General features: G+C 35.5%; 1 protein-coding gene across 1 annotated transcript in view; it reads right to left on the minus strand.

Moving 5' to 3' along the window:
- Window positions 1-19,539, minus strand: part of ABCB11 (ATP binding cassette subfamily B member 11) — an 80,309-nt gene that overhangs the window by 59,099 nt on the left and 1,671 nt on the right. Inside the window, exons 2-6 of the mRNA XM_090280521.1 lie at window positions 19,418-19,439; window positions 16,035-16,086; window positions 14,999-15,237; window positions 2,838-2,925; window positions 1,593-1,726 (exon numbers count right to left, since the gene is read on the minus strand). Coding sequence (XP_090136647.1) covers window positions 1,593-1,726; window positions 2,838-2,925; window positions 14,999-15,237; window positions 16,035-16,086; window positions 19,418-19,439 — 535 coding nt within the window. The remainder of the gene's footprint in view (window positions 1-1,592; window positions 1,727-2,837; window positions 2,926-14,998; window positions 15,238-16,034; window positions 16,087-19,417; window positions 19,440-19,539) is intronic.

Raw genomic sequence — 19,539 nt, forward strand, 5'->3', positions numbered from 1 at the left:
CTATACCCCATTGCCCTTGGGAAACATAATTGACTCTCACATCCTGGAAAATTTGCTGCAGTCTGGGAGGCCATCCAGCCCCTCCCCTCAGAGCCAAGTAAGTTGGTTCTTAACCCAGTTTTCCCAACTGGTGTTCATTAAATATTGGCAAAGCCTTTTGGAAACCATCTTTCTTGTCTTTCTTTTTTTATAGCTAATATTCTTGGTCTGCCCTGAAGAGCCCTTTTTTCTTCTTTTTACCTGCTAAATCCTTTTAACCTCAAGGTTCTGCTCACATACCAACTAACTCATAAAAACTTACATTATTCCCTAGAAAGAAGTAATATCTTCCTCTTTGTGTTTGCATAGCAGTGTAACTAATCTGTATATGTGTGTGTATGTATATGTAATTATTGCATTCTGCTTATAGACAGTATAGAATAGCAGTTAAGAGGACAGACTTTAGAGCCAGACCCTGAATTTAAACACAAGCTCCTCTTGGACAAGTTATTTAACCTTTCTGTGCTTCAGTTTCCTCATCTGTAAAATGGGAATAATGACACAACCTACCTCAATAGTAGTAGTGAAGATTAGCTAATATGTGTACAATAAATCATATAAGCCAGTGCCTAGAATATAAGAAGCAATCAATATCTGTTTGCTCTAATTATTTATTTTCCTGCACCTTTTGTCCTCCTACTACTGTTGTAAACTCCTTGAGATTAGGAGCTCTGTGGTTTATCTTTATGCCCTGCATAGAATGAGTGCTCCAGAATGTTTAACACAGTTACATTAAATTCATGTTCCTGGGAACATTCCCATAATCCCTTGTCCAGACAGAGCAAACAGAGTTTAGGACTTGAGAGCAAAAAAAGACCTCAGACATCACCCAGAGATCAAGCAATTGTATTCTAGCAAGGTTATACATCAGTCCAAGGTCACAGTAAGAGAGAGAACGAGGGCTAGAATCTAACATTCAGTCTACTTTTATCCTCACTACACTACACACTATCTTTCACGGGACTTCAAAGTTTAATTCCATTGAACTGGTTCTAATTACTCAGAGCTCAATTAGTTCTAATTACTAATGGCTCATTCAAAATTACTGAGAGGGCTATTAATGACCCAACTTGTATTCAGCTGTAAACCGAATTTACAACCAGTTTTTTTAATTTGAACCTTTCTCAAACTATTCTGGAACTTTTTTTTAATTTTTGTTTTTATGTGCATAAATTACCTCAACAGTTAAAGCAAGAAAATTTTTTCTGATTGTATTGTTCTCCTTATAGGCACCTAGATTGTGACGTCCCTCAATTTCTCCTATGAGGCCAAATGACACTACTTCTCTTAACTCTCTTCTATAGTATTTCATTTCTAGTAGTTTAATCAAGAGCCTATAGGCCATGTTATAGCATCTTGGCTTTCAAGGTATAATCACCATATTGGATAAAACATTACCTATGAGAAAGCCATACTACTTATAACAGTCCAACTTAAGAGCTAAAACGTATCAAAAATAACTGAGAATGTTTTCAACTGTTATTTAATTTAGAAATAAAAGTTTTATTATCAAAAAATCATACATACATTAAAATGTCCTACCAGCTACTTACTCAGAAAATCTTGTATTCAGCTCTCCCACTGAATTGCAGTCGAACCATCCTATATCCATTCTCATTATTTTCCTAAAGTAAAATTTTCTCATTTTCTGTATCTGACGAGCTGAGGCAATTACCCAAAAGCATATCTGGAAATGGAGTAAGGAACATTTAGCATTACGATAGTAAAAATATTCATTTATTACTTCCCTTTTCAGAAGAAAATACTTTCAATATAACAGTTGAGAAAAGAAGGACGGTATTTCACAAATTGCCTCTTCTGGGGAACCGAGGTGTGAACACTGGCATCTGCTCCTAAAAGTGGAGATGAGCTGAGCGACTGTGAGCAGGGCAGCCAGGAGATCTGGGTTTGAATCCAGCTGTGCCACTTTTAGACGTAAACTTACTGAGCTTAGTTTTTGGCTCACAGCACCACAAATAATTAGTGCTTTTAACTCACTAGTCTTACATGCCACTTCTGAGTGAATTTTTTCTCTGAGAGGCCTGCCACCAGCATTTATACATAGTTTTCAGGCTGTTGAATAATAATTTTCAGAGAAAATAAGACAACATTATAACATAGCAAGGAATCTGCTAATAATTTCCCCCCCACCAAGCAAAATAAGGCTGTCATTAAAACGCCCACAGCCACAGTGGAAAAACTGATGCATTTCTCTCTTCAACTAACACTAACTTCTTGAAATTTTTGAGTGAATGGTGGGGGTGAAAACATTTATTATTTTTTCTATAGCAGGTGGTGAAAGATGAAATACTCTTTTCCTTAATAAGCATTAAATAACTCCAGGCCCTTCCATGGCTTAAATCTAGAATGTGCTCTAGATTCAGTTTATAGAATTTGGGTCAGAATGCAGTTTGATGAGACTTTGGCAATGAAAGAGAAAAAGTAAAGTTTGCTTCCCTCCAAATCCCCATGCCCAGCTTTCTCTTGGCCCCTTACTCTCCCTCTACGAACACCCCCATACGGTCTATATCTGAGTTTGGAAGAGAGGGTGATGTAGGGAGAGTGGAGAATGACAGGACTGGAACTAAAGGTCATTCTTCATCTCTCTAGACAATTGCTTGTATCCTCCTCTCAAACTGAGGGAAGAATCCTTCCCGTTCTCTCATGTCACCTGGAAATAAAACTGTAGTCCTTAGGGCTTCTGAATAACTTAAAAGTTGAAGAGTATACTTTGCATTTCACTGTAATGTCTTTGAACCCAGATGTTGATCAAGAAGTAAAATAGAGGCGCTACTCACTTGAATATATCCTGCGATAAGTACTGCGACAGCGGTTCCGGCATAGTAACCGGCAAATTTGATCATTTCACTTTCAATGTCCAGCAACCTTCAAAAATGAGAAAATGTTGAGACTCATAAGTAGGATCGAGCTACCAAAGATTATATTTGTGGGTACAGAGGAATTTAAAATACATGTATTGTATGTTTCTCTAAAATATGGTTAAAGCATTTTATCTACATAGAATTATAATCAATCCAACAAAATCCCTTGATAGATTTTATTGTACCAATCACAGCCAAGATGCCTACCTCCTTCGTTTTTACAGGCAGAGAAGCTAGGGGTGTGAAGCAATTAATGTGCAGTTGTTGGGAGGCTAGGGACCCTAGGTGGCAGCTCAGGGCTCTCTGTCCACTGAGGCCCCTTTCACTCAGGCTCCTTGTACAGCGAGAGAGAAATCACAGCTACAGAAAAGTTTTCAAAAGCACAACAGGTGTCTAAAAAGATACTGGTAGAGAAATGTGTGCTGTAAACCAGAAGACTTACTGTTCCTCCTTCAGGAACCTAAGCCAGTCAAGTCCTCCATCTCAGAGTGACATGATGAGGAATGTGTGTGGCATCTCGCCACAGGGGCAGAAAAACACCATTAGCAGAGACCTCCTGCCGACTACAGCCCAGGAAGCCTCACTCTCCAGGGCAATTTCTAAGGTGGAAGCCAAAGAACTTGTGGGGAGTAGCAAGAAAGCCCCGCAGCATCTTCCAGCATGACTATGATGCTGTGTACGACATAGGGTTTGGGATTGGCAAGGGCAGGAGCAGGGAGGGGAGGAAACAATTATTCTGTGATTGCTTTCAGGAAATAAGGGATTTATAATTAGAAAATCAACATATTGTTAATGATAATTCTGATCCTCAGGGATAAGCTAAATGGTATGGAATCCATTTCTTTAGAAAATTAGAAAACAGAGTCTTCGGCATAGATGCTTTCATGCTACATGCTTTCTGCTTTCTATCAGGACTTCCTTTTGTGACCAAGCTTGAGTCATTCTCTCCCTCTACTGAACTCAAACCAGGATCAAAGTATAATTCATTTAATTCAGAACAGAGTTTATTGCCATCTTGCACTATTATTCAACATCTTTATTGAATACATTTATACACACACACACACACACACACACACACACACACACACATATATATATATATACATATATTTGTTCATTTGTTTTCCTTGCTGGTAAATTACAAGCTAGTTAAAGGCAAGGGTTGGACTTAAGATGCTTATCATACTGCCTGAAGCCTGGTATAATATCTTCCACATAGTAGGTAAGCAATAATTGTTTCTTGATTTTGCTTTGACTTTCAAAATACTAATGAGGAATGAGGAAGGGAAATAACTATCTTAGTCAACCAGCTAATATGTCTGTGTTCACCAAACCAGCTAATATGTCTGTGTTCACCACATTCTCAGTTTTTCATGATGATTTAAGGGAACCCTAAAAGTGAAAAAGACCTAGAAAAACTTAAACTTACATATATGTATCCACAGTCAGAGGCTCTTAGAAAAACTATCTCTGTATAGAGTTATAATAAGGTATTATGAGTAAAGCCTTCTAATCAATAAATGAGTCCATTCTTTTAGTTTTCTGTTTGTGCAATGAAATTTGGGTAACCCAGAAGAGAAATCTATGAGCATTTGTCAAAAAGTTTTACTTAGACTTCCTGTGGTACGTTCATTCATTCTATAGACACTCTAAGAAGAGGTGATAAAGTGCTGCCTTGAAAAGCACAGCTGCCAGTTCTAAACAAACCTATGTAGGTTTAGAGAACTGAGCAATGAGCCAGCCCCCGGATTCACTGGGGCTAAGTCTAGGAGAATTATGTCGTTGCTGAGTGGTGTGAATAAGGACTTGTGCAGTTTATGATTCTTTTCACTCCTGAGACACCCCAGAGATAAAAGGTTAACTCATTTCTATTTTACACTTGGGAAGAAAGTTATCAGTGTTAGAGACTACTTGAGAATATTTCTGAAACAACAGGACAAACCTATCAGAAAAACATCACTAATGAGAAGAAAAAGAACAGGCTGGCTTAGTTCCTTTGACTACACAGCAAATTCTTCATCATCTGCCTGGTAGAAAGCTCTTGTGGTGATAAAATCCTGGAAAGGATTATATAAATTGTGCAAGTAATTTGGACCCTAGAATGGGCACATTTTTTTAACAGCAAAATTAACTTACATCTACTTGAATAAATTAAGATTCCCCTGACTCGTTTGTCGATGAGAGAAGAGGGGAGAGAGATGACAATTAGAAGGAAAGGAAAGAGATATTTTCCAAATTACTAATATGTAAGGATTCTTACCCTGCTTTTCCTAAAAAATGAATGCATCATAAGATTGAATCACTAACTTTACACCTCAAGGTTTCATATTTACTAAAGTCATAAGTTTTTCATTTAAAATACATAGGAGGTCATTATGACAAAGCTCATTGCTTAACAAGGAGCTTTTCTTTCAGTGTTTCTCAAGCACTGTAGACACAGCACTGACTCGTTGGAGTGAACATCAGTGTCAGCTCTAAGCTGAGCATCACAAGCTGGCAGAAATGTGTCCATATCCTAGTTTCAGACTGTTAGAGGCTTTATATTGCTTAATGTGAGGGACGTTGACCTATGGATAAATGGCTTAACATGGGCTAATGTTGCTAGAACATCCACACACTAAGGTAGCATACTTCCAGAATGGCTAGATCTGCATTTCAGAGAATCCACAACTTTTTTTACCCAGGAAGCTGCTTTTTGTTTGCTTATTTTTAATCAAATGTTTTATTTTGAGATAAGTATAGATTCATATGCAATTATGAGAACAAATACAGAGAGATTACATGTGCCCTTTTTCCAGTTTTCCACCAGTGGTAACATCTTGTGAAACTATAGGACAATATCACAGGCAGGATGTTGAGATCAGTTAATGAAGATCAGAACATTCTGATCAGCACAAGGATTTCTCTGTTGCCCTTTTATATCCACACATGCTTTCATCTGTCCCCACTCCTCCCTTACCCACCAGCTACCACTAATCTGTTCTCTATTGCTATAGCTTTGTCATTTGAAAAATGTTAAATGGAATTACACAGAACACAACCTTTTGTCATTTGAAAAATGTTAAATGGAATTACACAGAATGTAACCTTTTGGGATTGGCTTTTTTCAGTCAGCATAACGCTATCAAGTTTCATAAATATCTCATTCCTTTTTGTTGTTAAGTAGTGTTCCATGGCATAAATGTATCACAGTTTAATAACTCACCTATTAAAGGATGTGTTTCCATTCTCTTTCTATGAGAAATATGTAAAAATTTTACAAAGCTTCTATATTTTATATTTAAGTTTATTTCTCTGGGATAAATCCTCAAGAGTAGACTTGCTGGGTCATCTAATAGTTGCATATTTAGCTTCTAAAAAATTGCCAAACACTTCTCCAGAGTGGCTGCACCATTTTACACCACCAAGCAAGGTATGAGTGATCCAGTTCTTCCACTTTCTCACCAGCAGTTGGTATTATCACTATTTTTTATTTTAGTCATTCTGATAGATGTACAAGGTCTGTTTGGAGAAAGTTCAACCATTGTCAATATAACAGGAACGATTTTTGTGATATTGGTATAACCTGGCAACCAAGGAGAGTAGACTGGAATGTGCATGCATGAACAATGAGGACTTCACTGTACTAGTCAATGGGGGCAGTAGACGCCCTCGAGTGAGCACGTGTACTATGTGGCTATCGCATTCAAATTGACTGAGCCAGCAGAGCAACAAATTTGTAACAAATTTTGCATTAAGCCTGAACATTCCTCCATGGAAACTATTCAGATGATTCAGAAGGTTGTAGCTATGGGCAACTGGTGATTGGAAGCTTCATCACAACAATGAGCTCGCTTATGCATCACATCTCGTGCAGAGTTTTTTGTCAAAACATCAAATCACCCAGGTGATTCAGCCCCCTACAGCCCAGATTTGGCACTCTGTGAGTTCTGGCTTTTCCCAAAACTAAAATCATCTTTGAAAAATAAGAGATTTCAAACAGGCAATGAGATTCAGGAAACTACAGCAGGGCAGCTGATGGCAATTGAGAGAACTCTATGAGGTCCCAACATGCCTACTTTGAAGAAGACTGAAACATCATTGTCCTGTGTACAATGTTTCTTGTATCTTGTATCTTCTTCAATATATGTCTCTATTTCTCATAGTACATGGATGGATACTTTCTGGACAGACCTTGTATACTGATATATCCTTTTTATTTCAATTTTCACTTCCTAAGCCCCCTCTAATCTTGTTGAACATGTTTTCATGTACTTATTTGCCATCTTTATATCCTTACTGAAATGTCTGTTTGTGTCTTTTCCCCATAGTCTGGATTTATTTTAACAATTGAGTTTTGAGAGTTGTTTAGCTATTCTAGATCCTAATCCTTTGTTAGATATATAATTGGCAAATATGTTCTCCCAGTCTGTAGTTTGTCTTTATCCTCTGAACAAGGTCTTCTGCAGAGAAAAAGTTTTTAATTTTGATGAAGTCCAGCTTATCATTTTTTTCCTTTTATGGATTACTTTTGGTTTCAAACTAAGAACTCCTTCTCTAGCCATAGACCTGAAAATGGTCTCCTATGTATTTTTCTAAAATTTTTCAGTTTGTTTTTTTATATTTAAGTTTATAATCCACTTGAGCTAATTTCTGTATCGATTCATGTTTTAAATATACAATTACTTCAGCACCATTTGATAAAAACTTCATCTTTTTTTCATTAAATTGCTTTCTGCCTTTGTCAACAAACAACCATATTTGCATGTGTCTGAGTTCTCTCTTCGGTTTCCCCATCAATCCCACACTGCCTTGATTGCTATAACTGTATAATATGTCTTAAACTTGGGTATATTATTTCCTTACACTTTATTCTTCTTTTTAAAATTGTTTTAGATATTCTAGTTCTTTTGTGTTCTCATGTAAATTTTAGGGTAATCTTGCCTATATCTACAAAAAATTTTGATGAGATTTTGACAGAAATTGTATTAAACCTATACATCAGTTTAGGGAGCTGACATCTTTACTGTATTGAATCCTCCAACTGATTAACATAGTATGTCTCTCCATTTATTTAGGTCTTCTTTGATTTCTTTCATCAGCATTGTTCAGTTTTCAGCATACAAATCTTATACATGTCTTGCTAGACTTATACTTAAGTAAAAAAATTTTAAGCAGTCATAAATTGCATTATGTTTTTAATATCAGTACACACATGTTTGTTGCTAGAATACAAAATATATTATTGAATTTTGTATGTTTATCTGGTATTCTATGATTTTGCTGAACTCACTTATTGGTTCTAGATCATCGTAGATTCTTTGGAATTTTCTGTGTTGAAAATCAAGTCATCTACTGATAAAGATAGTTAAATTTCTTCCTGTACATCTTCAAATTTTTTGATTACAGTAAAAAAGCATGTAACAATTCTTCCTACCTCAAACATTATTAAGTATACAGTTCAATAGTGTTAAGTATTATATCAGGATTTGTTTGTTTTTTTCACCTTTTTCTTTCCTTATTGCACAGGCTAGAACTTTAAGCACTATATTAAATAACAGAAGTAAGAACATACATCCTTACCTTGTTTCCAATCTTTGGGAGAAGGCATTCAATCTTTTACTATTAAGTATGTTAGCTATTGGATTTTTTGTAGATGTTCTTTTTAAAATTGAGGAGCTTCATCATGAATAGATATTGAATTTTCAAATGCTTTTTCTCCATCTATGGAGATGATCATGTGGTTTTCTTTATTAGCTTGTTACCATGGTAGATAACATTGACTTTTTTCAAGTATTGAACCAGCTTTGTTTCTCTGGAATATAGCCCACTTGGTTATGGCATGCAATTCTTTTTGTATATTGCTGAATTCTATTTGGTAATTTTTTAAAAGATTTTGCATCTATATTCATGAGGGGATAGTAATCTGTGTGTTCTTTTTTATACTATCTTTACCTGGTTTGGGTACCAGGGTGATATTACCTTCATAAAATGAATTGGGATGTGTCCCCTCCTATTATCTGGAAAATAATGTATAAAATTGGGTTATCATTCTTTAAACATAGGTAGAATTCTACAGTGAAGACATATGGGCCTGGAGATTTCCTTTTTTGTTTGGAGTTTTCTAATTCCTAATTCAATTTATTTAATAGTTAGGACTATTCAAATTACTTATATTAAATTGGATGAACTGTGGTAGTTTGTGTTTTCCAGCAATGAGTTTATTTCTCCAAATTGTCAAATTTAAGTGTGTAGATTTGTTTATAGTAGTTCCCTGTTATTCTTTAGATGTTTGCAAGATCTGTAGTAATCTCAGCCTTCATTCCTAATATTCGTAATTGTGTCTTCTCCCTTTTTTCTTTGTCAGCTTTGCTAAAGGCTTGTCAATTTCATTGATCTCTTCAAAGAATCAGCTCTTTGTTTTATTGATTTCTTGTATTGTTTTTCTATCTTTTATCTTTCTCATATTCTCTCAACTGCTGGTTGCTTATCTTCATAAAGATAAACCAAATTAATAAACCTTTAGCTAGATAGATCAAGAAAAAAATATAGAAGATTCAAATAGTTAAGAATTAGAAATGAAAGAGAGATATTCCTAATGACTAGAGTATTTAAAAGAATTATAAGCAAATACTTGTAACAACTGTATGCCAACAAGTTAGATAATTTGAATGAAAACCAAAAATTCTTAAAGAGCACAAAATTACTGAAACTAATGCAAAAAGGAATAAGACATCAGACTAGATCTATAACAGGTAAAGAGATTGAATCAATAATTTAAAACTTTTCAACAAAGAAAAACCCAAGGTTAGAAGTTTTCATTGATAAATTCTACCAAACGTTTAAAGAAATAATACCAGCTCTTCACAAACTTTTCCAAAAAATAAAATAGAAGAAAACACTTCTCAACTCATTCATTCTTTGATATCAGTATTACCTGATACCATAAGCAGACAAAGACATCACAAGAAAAAAATATGGATCAGTATCCCAGGAGTACAAGGATGTTTTAATCAATCAATGTGACATATCTCATTAGTATTAAAACAGACAGAAACCATATAACCATCTTAATAGATACAAAAGAAGCATTTGACAAAATTCAACACCCTTAACACTCAACAAACTAGGAATAGAAGGGAACTTCACTTACTTAAAAAAGACATTATGAAAATCTCACAACTGATAGCATACTCAATGGTCAAGACAGAATGCTTTCCTCTTAAGATTAGGAACAAGGCAAGGAATGTGTGCACTACCACTTTTATTCAGCACTGAACTGGAGGTTTTGATCAGAGTAATTAGGTAAGAAAATAAAACAAAAGAGATCTAGGTTGGAAAGGAAAAGTACAGTAATCTCTATTCACAGATGACATTATCTTGCATAGAAAATCATAAAAATGAAACTAAAAACCTGTTAGAACTAATAAATAATTTAGCAAAGTTGTAGGTTACAAGATCAATATGCAAAATTAATTGTTTTTCTGTGTAGTAGTAGTGAGCAAACTGAAAATAAAATTAACACAACTCAATTTACAATAACATCAGAAAGAATAAAACACTTAGCAATAAATTTAACAAAAACAAGTACAAACTTTATATTCTGAAAACTACAAAATATTGTTGAAAGAAATTAAGGAAGACCTAAATATATGGAAAGACATTCCATATTTATGAATCAAAAGACTTAATTTTACTAAGATGGCAATACTCCCCAAATAGGTCTACAGATTCAACACAATCCTTGTCAAAATCCCAGCTGACTTCTCTACTGATGTTTAAATTCGTATGAAAATACAAAGGGCTCGACCAAAACAATCTTGAAAACAAAGAACAAAGTTAGAAGACTCACACTTTCTGATTTCAAAACTTACCATGAAACTTCAGTAATCAAAACAGTATGTTACTAACATAAAGACAGACATACCAAATGGTAGAATTGAGTCCAGAAATAAATCCTCACCATTATGGTAAACTGATTTTGACAAGAGTTCCAAGACTATCCAATGAGGAAAGCATAGTCTTTCCAACAAATAATGCTGGGACTACTGGCTATCGCTGTGGCAAGGAACCGAGTTGGGTCCCTACCAAATACCATATTCAAAAGCTTACTCAAAGTAGAGCATTGGTCTAAATATAAGAGCAAAATTCTAAAACTCTTAAAAGAAAACACAGGTATAAATCTTCATGACCTTGGGTTTAGCAATGGTTTTTTAGATATGACACCAAAATCACAAGCAACCAAGGACAAAATAAATAAATAGTACATCATTAACATGAAAAAACTTCAGTATTTAAAAAATCATTCAGAGAGTGAAAAGACAACCTAAAGAATGAAAGAAAAATTCTGCAAACCATATATTTGATAAAGGACATGTATCTAGAATACAAGAACACTTCTAAATCAATAATAAAATAACATTACACAGGGTCATATTTATACATTCCAGAGATTAGGACCTGGATATCTTTGGGGACTGTTATTCATCCCACAAGAGCTACAATAAAAATATATAAAATAACAAGTGTTGGTGAGGATGCGAAGATATTGGATCTCCCGTACACTGTTAATGGGAATATAAAATGTAATGATCACTTTGAAAAAGTCTGGCAGTCCCTCAAATGGTTTAACATAGAGTTACCATATAACCCAACAATTCCACTCAGAGGTGTATACTCAAGAGAAATTAAAACATAGATCCACACAAAACTTTATATAAAACTGGTTATAGCAGCATTATATATAATAACCACAAAGTAGAAACAACACAAATGTCCATCATGATAACTGAATAAATATCCATATAATGGAATATTACTCATAAATAAAAAGAAATAAAGTACTAATTCATGACACAAAATGGATGAGCCTTGAAAACTTTATGTTAATTTAAAGAAACTAGTCACAAAGAATCACACATTGCATGGTTTCATTTATGTGAAGTATCCAGACTTGGTTAATCTATAGAGATATAAAATAGATTAGCAGTTGTCTAGGGCTGAGAGAGGGTGGGGAATTAGGGAGTGACAGCTAAGGGAATAGTTTCTTTTTATGGTAATGAAAATGTTCTAAAATTGATTGTGATGATGGATACACAGCTCGGTGAATATATTAAAAACCACTAGTTTGTGCACGTTAAATGTGTGAATTATATGGTATGTGAATTGTATCTCAATAAAACTGTTTTTAAGTGTATGGTTTTAAAGTTTCTGACTTCAAAAGAGTGCTTGAATGAATGCACTTTGCTAAGAAAATAGACTGAAATCCAAGAGAAAATAGAGACTTAGATTTCTACATCAGTGCATCCATATGTGGGACAACTGAGGACAATAGCTTCCCAATGGCTGTGGTAGTCAGCCTCCAAAAAGCCCCTAATGATTCTTGACTTCTGGAAATCACACTGTTTTGTAGTTCCCTCCCATATTGTACCAGGGTTGGTCTGTGTGACCAATAGAATATGGCAGATATGATGGTATGTAACTTCCATGATTTCATTATAAGACTATGGCTTCCACTTGAGTTTCTACACTGTAATTGGATTAAAGTAAATTGCATTGTGATATTCGAACTTCCCTGCTTTCATTCTTTAACCTCATTGTTTGATTATTTTGAGCAACTAAATTCTGATAAGCTAATCAGGAGGCCTAATATTCTGTAATCCTTTCCAGCATTATTCATAAGAAGCCATTTAAGAGGCTTTAGCCTACAAATTTCATCCAGTAGATTACAATTGATATTTGGAAACAATATAATGAAAGTGAAAAACTAGATCTTACCATTACACATGCATGCTTAAGTTAATAAAATCTTTGAGTTGGCTTGTGTAGACCAAGACTAATACACTTATTATAATGGTGGAGAAATTATACTCTTAATGATATACTTTTTTTCAAGAAAACAAGTTGCAAAGAATTGGGTAATTCAGGAGGCATATTAATTACTTACAGATAGGAAAATGTTCTCTCCCTTCTCCCCTGTCCCACCTAACTCCATTTTCACAGTGATCTCTACATAAAAGCTAAACAAACATATTAATTCAGAGGTGTAACAGTATTCATGTCAGTGACCATAATAACACAATTAAAGTATTTAACTCATCCAAGGAGTTCCTCATAAAGGAATGTCCTGAAAAAGATACAGAATTTTTTTAAAGGATAAATATTTGTTTATATGTTTGGTAGCATGCGTATTCAGTTAAAGCCAGTGAATTTCTGAAAGCCCCATTTGCTTTGCACTATTTGCTCACCTTAGAGTGTATGACCCAATAAGAGTGAGTAAAGTGTGAATAGTGGGTAGCCACAGTGAATTTCTTTCTAATGGATGCTGGCGATGCAGATTTAAAGGTAGATTCATTCTTTAATTCATCTAGTAAACAATAATAAGCACTTGGTCTCACATTTCGGCCCCTCTTAACAGTTATTTCCAAATTTTAAAACATAGCAAGATATACTTTCAGGAATTTTCCCTTGAAAAAATTTATCGTCATGAGTGTTTTGAATGACTTGGGTCTATTTACATCTTACAAAAGTCTGAATACATTTTTTCAAAGGTGAGGTGAGTGATTAACTTTACATTTTATAGCCATTTCACTCTGTAAAAAGCAGTTCATCTCTGTCCTTTAACAAAAATTACTTAAAAAAACTGTCACAGGAGGTAGTGTCTCTTTTATACAAACTGTTCTGAATTTTACTTCTAAATTTAGAAAAGAAACATACGTATTTAGACATTAAAAAATGTATTTCTAATGAATAACTTAGTATTTTTCAAAGGGCAGTTCTGCATATTGTATGTTATCCTATACTTTTCTATGCAGCACTAAGCAAATTTGCAACTACTGTACCTATTTATTTGAATGGTCATTGATTTAATGATGGTATCTGAGCTAAGAACCATGACTCTTAATATAACCACTATATCCTTGGCACTTTCTGGTTCATAGTTGGTGTTCAAACGTTTTTGGTTGAATAGGTGAATGAATAAAATACCCTAAGAATATATAATATTATGGAAAAGAATCAGTGATTTAGAAGGATTTTTCATAATATGGAATCAAGCCTGTAGAAACATTTTTAAATGAAGGTAAAAATATAAATTCATTTGGGCAAGTCGTTCAGTGTCTTTCTAGCCAGGATGTGCCCTGCCCTTCGTTCTCAAACCTGAGCGTAAGGCTTCATACATGCAAATAAGCTTGTTATGACCCTGAGGCAGCGTGAAGCAGGCTGCAAAGTCTGTGCCATAACAATGAGTCAACCTGTGTACTCTACAGAATCACTGATTACAAGTCAGCCTGTTGACCTGATCGCTAAGAGCACAGTGAGCTCTGGTTAATTCTTCATGGTTTCTTTCTGTGCACTACTGCACAATACTTTTGAAAAAAAATTGAACTACTGAGACCAGTGTTCCCTATTCCAAGTCCTGTAGCACGGTAATGAAATTCCCATTGTAGAGAAAAGACTGGGGATCTAGTGGATCTTTAGCCACAGCCACAGAAGCTAGGGAACAGAAAGGAGTTACAAAGAAAGGAAGGAAGGAAAAAAGGAAAAAAGGAAGGAAGGGAGAGAGGGAGGGAGGGAGAGCGGGAGGAAGGGAGGGAGGGAGGAAGGAAGGAAGGAAGGAAGGAAGGAAGGAAGGAAGGAAGGAAGGAAGGAAGGAAGGAATAAAGAGAGAGAGAGAAAGAAAGAGAGAAAGAAAGGTGGCGAGGGAGGCATAGGAGGGAGGGAGGAAGAAAGAAAAAGAAAAAAAAAGAAAGTTTTGGATATGTGACACGCCATAGGATTCAAGTAAAATTCATGGGTCATCTTCAGCATTACATATTAGTAGTCTCATCCTCAAGCCTGTAGTCTACAAAGTGGTTTAATTGGGTGATGTATTGAATGGACAATTTCCAGTTATGTTTTTTGTTAGGATTTAAAAACCTAGTAAGATAGGAGAACCTCAAGGCAGAGTAATTTGTAGAAATATGGGTAAATTTATGTTCCTGTTTTTCTCTATATTAGATATCATTTCAACTCAGTCAAAAAGTCCCCTTTACACATTTTGAATTACAATGAAAAATGTGAACAAAAGAAGTAAAAAATAAAAAATAGCAGCTTACCCACAACGTGTTCCATTTGTCACATTCTGGTTGAGGGAGCTGTTTGTCCACATTATGGTATTATTTACACATGCTTTTCCAGGGATCTGGAGTTCTTGTAATTCAGTTTCGTAGTCAATAAAAACATCTGTCATGGTGCCAAAAATGAGTAGCACGCCTGGATGGGCTAGTCCATGGAGAAATGCACATATACCTCCCACAGACATCAGCCAAATGTCAGTTGTTGAAGAAAATCGAAACTTGAAAAACAAAGGATTCAGAGGTCATCTATGGGTGAAAAGCAGGAGAGGTAGGGGACTATTTAATTTTAGTTACTCGATTCTGATAAATAGTATTCAACACTAAAGTTTGTGGGGTTATCTTAATGAACAACAGGGTTCTCACTAATCATACCAGTATAAATAGTATATTAATTATCTAAAACATCAGACTCTTACATTGTCAGTCCATATTATTTCTTTCCTGGTTTCTGAACTGACATTTTCTTTTTCTTTTTTTTAAGTCTCAAGAGCCGACTTAAGTTTTTAGCAACTCGTCCACAACTTAAGGGGAAAAGAGCCACTGGCACTGATGCCGTTGTCATGTTTACCTGCTGTGTGGGGCATTCAGCAATCGCATAAATTGTCTCCCAGAACTAATATCAACAATAAAGAGTGCCCATTTGTGCCTAGAAATGCCTCCACTTTTAACAGATTTGGGGAAAATACTTATACTGTGGAATTTCTAAAGTTTTGTCATAAGAATAAATATACATAATATGATTACTGTGATTTTCCTTATTAAAATAATAACAACAAACTCAGTAATTATTTTCCAGGATGCTTCTCTGATCTACCGAATAGGATTCATGTGTTTAATCAGCAATATGTTTCTAATTGTGAATCAGCATGTTGTCACATAGACAAAGCTTACGACTGGAAGAGTGATCATTATAGTTAAAAACCTGCCAATATGACTGACGGTTTAACATTTCCTCCATGACCTGAACAATTCATAGTTGCAAAACCTATGTCCTAAATCAGCACAGTCTTATTACCAATTGAAAGAAGGCAACTTGATTGCTGTCATCTTTCTTCTCATTTTGTAACCTAAGAAGAAAAAATAGAGATTTATAGACCATTCTATCCAAACAATGAAAAGTTCTCCCTAGGTGTTGATTTTACGAGTCATTCTTTTTCTTCTTCTTTTTTTAAATCCTCATCCAAGGATATGTTTATTGATTTTAGAGAGAGAGGAAAGGAGAGAAAGAAACATCAATCTGTTGTTCCACTTATTTATGCATTCATTGGTTCGTTCCTGTATGTGCCCTGACTGAGGATCAAACCTACAACCTTGGTGTATCAGGACAATGTTCTAACCAACTAAGCTACTGGCCAGGGCTATGAGTTATTCTCCAGTAAGGAAAAAAAGCCCCCCTCTGGCTGAGAAGTTCTTGCCAAACATGGTATCTTAAAAACAAGCTTTTATTCTTCAGATTTACCTCTTCTAGAAATTTCAGTATAGCTATATCTCACATTCAGTAGAGCTTCATTGAGGTTTTCCTAGACACTGCAAGAAAAGTACTCTGCACTTTCTGTTATACTAATAAATAACTATGGGATTCAATTGTTGATGCTTATGTATTTATTGCCATTTTAATAGTCATAGTTTTGATCTTCTTTCTCTTAAGTAAGTCTTTTTAGCATTTCATATCATAATGGTTTGGGGATGATGAACTCCTTAAGCACAGACTAAGCAAACAAGCAGAATAGAAACAGAATCATAGGTATAAAGAACATTGGGATGGTGGCCAGTGCGGATTGGAGTCTGGAGGAATGAGGGACAAGGTGAAGGGATTAAGAAGTACAAATTGGTAGTTACAGAATAGACAGGGCAATGTTAAGAGCAAGCATAGGAAATGGAGTTGCCAAAGAACTTATATGCCTGACCCATGGACGTGAACAAAAGAGGGGGGATCGCCAGAGGGAGTGGGGGACACTGAGTGGAGGGGGCAAAGGGGTACAAATTAGAAGACCTATAAAAGCATAATCAATTTTTTTAAAGAAATAAAAAATAACTATTGGAGTTCAGCCTTGACTCTTGACCTATTTCTACATACATTTCCTCCTGGGTAAATTGAGGTAGTTGGATTAGCTAATTTAACACGTCCTTCTAGCACTTAAAAAATTTCACAACTACATTAAATAGTGTTGATATGATAAAAGTTTCCCCCCAACCTCCCATACTTTCCATAAAATCATATTTCCTTAGTACTTCTTATTTATTTTATTTCTCATAAAGTTACACTTAACCCATCTTTGACCTTCTCAACTCCAGGAATCTCTACCTCAGCTGAGTCATTCATTCATGGATACAGCCTGGACCTTGATTTCACCAGGAACTACTCTACTCTGTCACACACTGGGATAGTCCAGGCATTTTATTTTCTCACTTCCCCCTTCCACAAATATTTGTCATCTCAGTTGAGACATGCAGTCCTTTAAGCCCCCCATTTACTTACAATTGCTAAACCTCATCGAGATTTTGCTTTCTTCCAATGAATTCCAGGTCCCACTGTCTGCCAACTGAACCACACTCTCAACATCAACCTCAACCATTTTCCCCAAATCCTTCCTTGGAAATTCCACTTCTGCATCCAGCCAGTGCGTTTGCCCTCTTCTCCTGAAATCAGGCTGCTAGGCCAACAGGAGACAGCATCTCCAGTCAAATGCTAAACACAGACCACATTTAGCACTCACTTGCCCTGAGCTTCTCTTCCAGCTCAGCATAGAAACACAAGTCCTGACAAAACATTCAAGGCCTGCCATGGTCTGGCCAACTGGATCTCTGACTTCGTCTCCTCTTACTAAATTCCAGTTCTTGCCACCTGAGCCACCTGGTCTCTTTACTGACTTTGTCCATGGGCATTTGCACTTGCTATTTCCTCTTGTCAGAATACTGTCTCTTCGAATATCTGCACCTCCTTCAGAACTTCCCCTCAAAAGTCACCTTCTTAATGGGCCTTTCCCTGATCAAAGTCATTAAAATGTCAATTTTCCCCCACATCAGTTCATAATTCCATTCCATGTTTACTTTTTCCTTTGTAGAAAAAAAATGATAGATCATCACTAGTTACCTTGCTGTATATTTTATTTATGGTGTGTATTATGTCTTCCTCACTAAAATGCAAGCTCCTCAAGGACAGAGATTTTTGCCTAATTTGTTCGTTTCTGTATCTCAGCACTAATTTTACTGTTTGACATCTAGTGGGGCACTCAATTAATATTTGTGGAATGAATGAATGAATGAATGAATGAATGAATATGGTCCCCAGCCTTAGCTCAGCTCAAACACTGTACTTCATCCATCTAGAGATTGTTCCTTTCCCCTCAGCACCTTTATCAAACTTTCACTCTTATCTTCTGATTCTACATTATCACATCTTTTAGGAGATAGATTCATCTCTCTAAAAACCAAAGCACTTGCTCAAACTTCCAGCTCATTCTCTCATTGCCTTTCACCTACATTCACATCCATTTTCATCTCCCTCCTGCCCAGTGTGATTCTTTTAGGCCCAGGCTGGTCCTACTACTCCTAGTCCAAAATTAATGTCACCACACCCAACCCCTCCCTCAGCCATGAGTTACTTAAAATTTCTTAAATACCTTCAACCTCTTCCTTTCTACCACTTCTATTACAAAAACTTACCTGGCACCTCCCTTCTGTCTTCAAAGTTAGTCTCCATCTAATTTTATCCTCTTGTCAAAGTATAATTAATTGATTTTTTTAAAGCCTAAGCCTTCTATTTTATGTATTTATTTATTTTAAAATACTTTATTTTATTTATTTTTAGAGAGAGGGGAAGGGAGGGAGAAAGAGAGGGAGAGAAACATCAATGTATGGTTGTCTCTGGCATGCCCTCAACTGGGGACTTGGCCTGCAACCCAGGCATGTGCCCTGACTGGGAATTGAACCAGCGACCCTTTGGTTCACAGGCCAGTGCACAATCCACTGAGCCACACCAGCCAGGGCTAATTAATTGATATTTTTTTAAATGAGAATTTAAACTCTTAAACTAAAGAAGAATATCTATTAAGTTTTCTTCTATTCGCTTGTGAGAAGAATCTGGGGCTTGGGAACCTCTCTTATACCCGTGAAATCACAATTGTCCAACTTTTCCTCTGTTTTCTACTGTTTACATTGGAATTCTGTGCTGTTCCTGAATTTACAAGGGGAGATTTGGACCTAGTCTAGAAGGGATATTCCAAAAGGCTTTTTAAATCAAATTATATTGTAGTAGATCTAAAGAGAAAAATAATAGATTATACCATTTTATAGTAAGTATAATGTACATAAAAATATTTTTTCCTATTTTGTGCCTTTTATAGGAAAATTGTAGAGTTATTTTAAAAAGGATCCATTGTTGAAATAGTCACTTACCGTGAATTCTTATCATTGTTATCTGTCAAGATAAAAATAATACATAAGGCCATTAATAATGACAAAAAGCAACAAAATCATTAACAATTTTGCTCTGGAGTAAATTACTATAAATTATTTTT

The sequence above is a fragment of the Furipterus horrens genome, unplaced genomic scaffold (genome assembly GCF_987537825.1).
Source record: "Furipterus horrens unplaced genomic scaffold, mFurHor1.1.pri manual_scaffold_1, whole genome shotgun sequence".
In the NCBI taxonomy this organism is placed as follows: Eukaryota; Metazoa; Chordata; class Mammalia; order Chiroptera; family Furipteridae; genus Furipterus; species Furipterus horrens.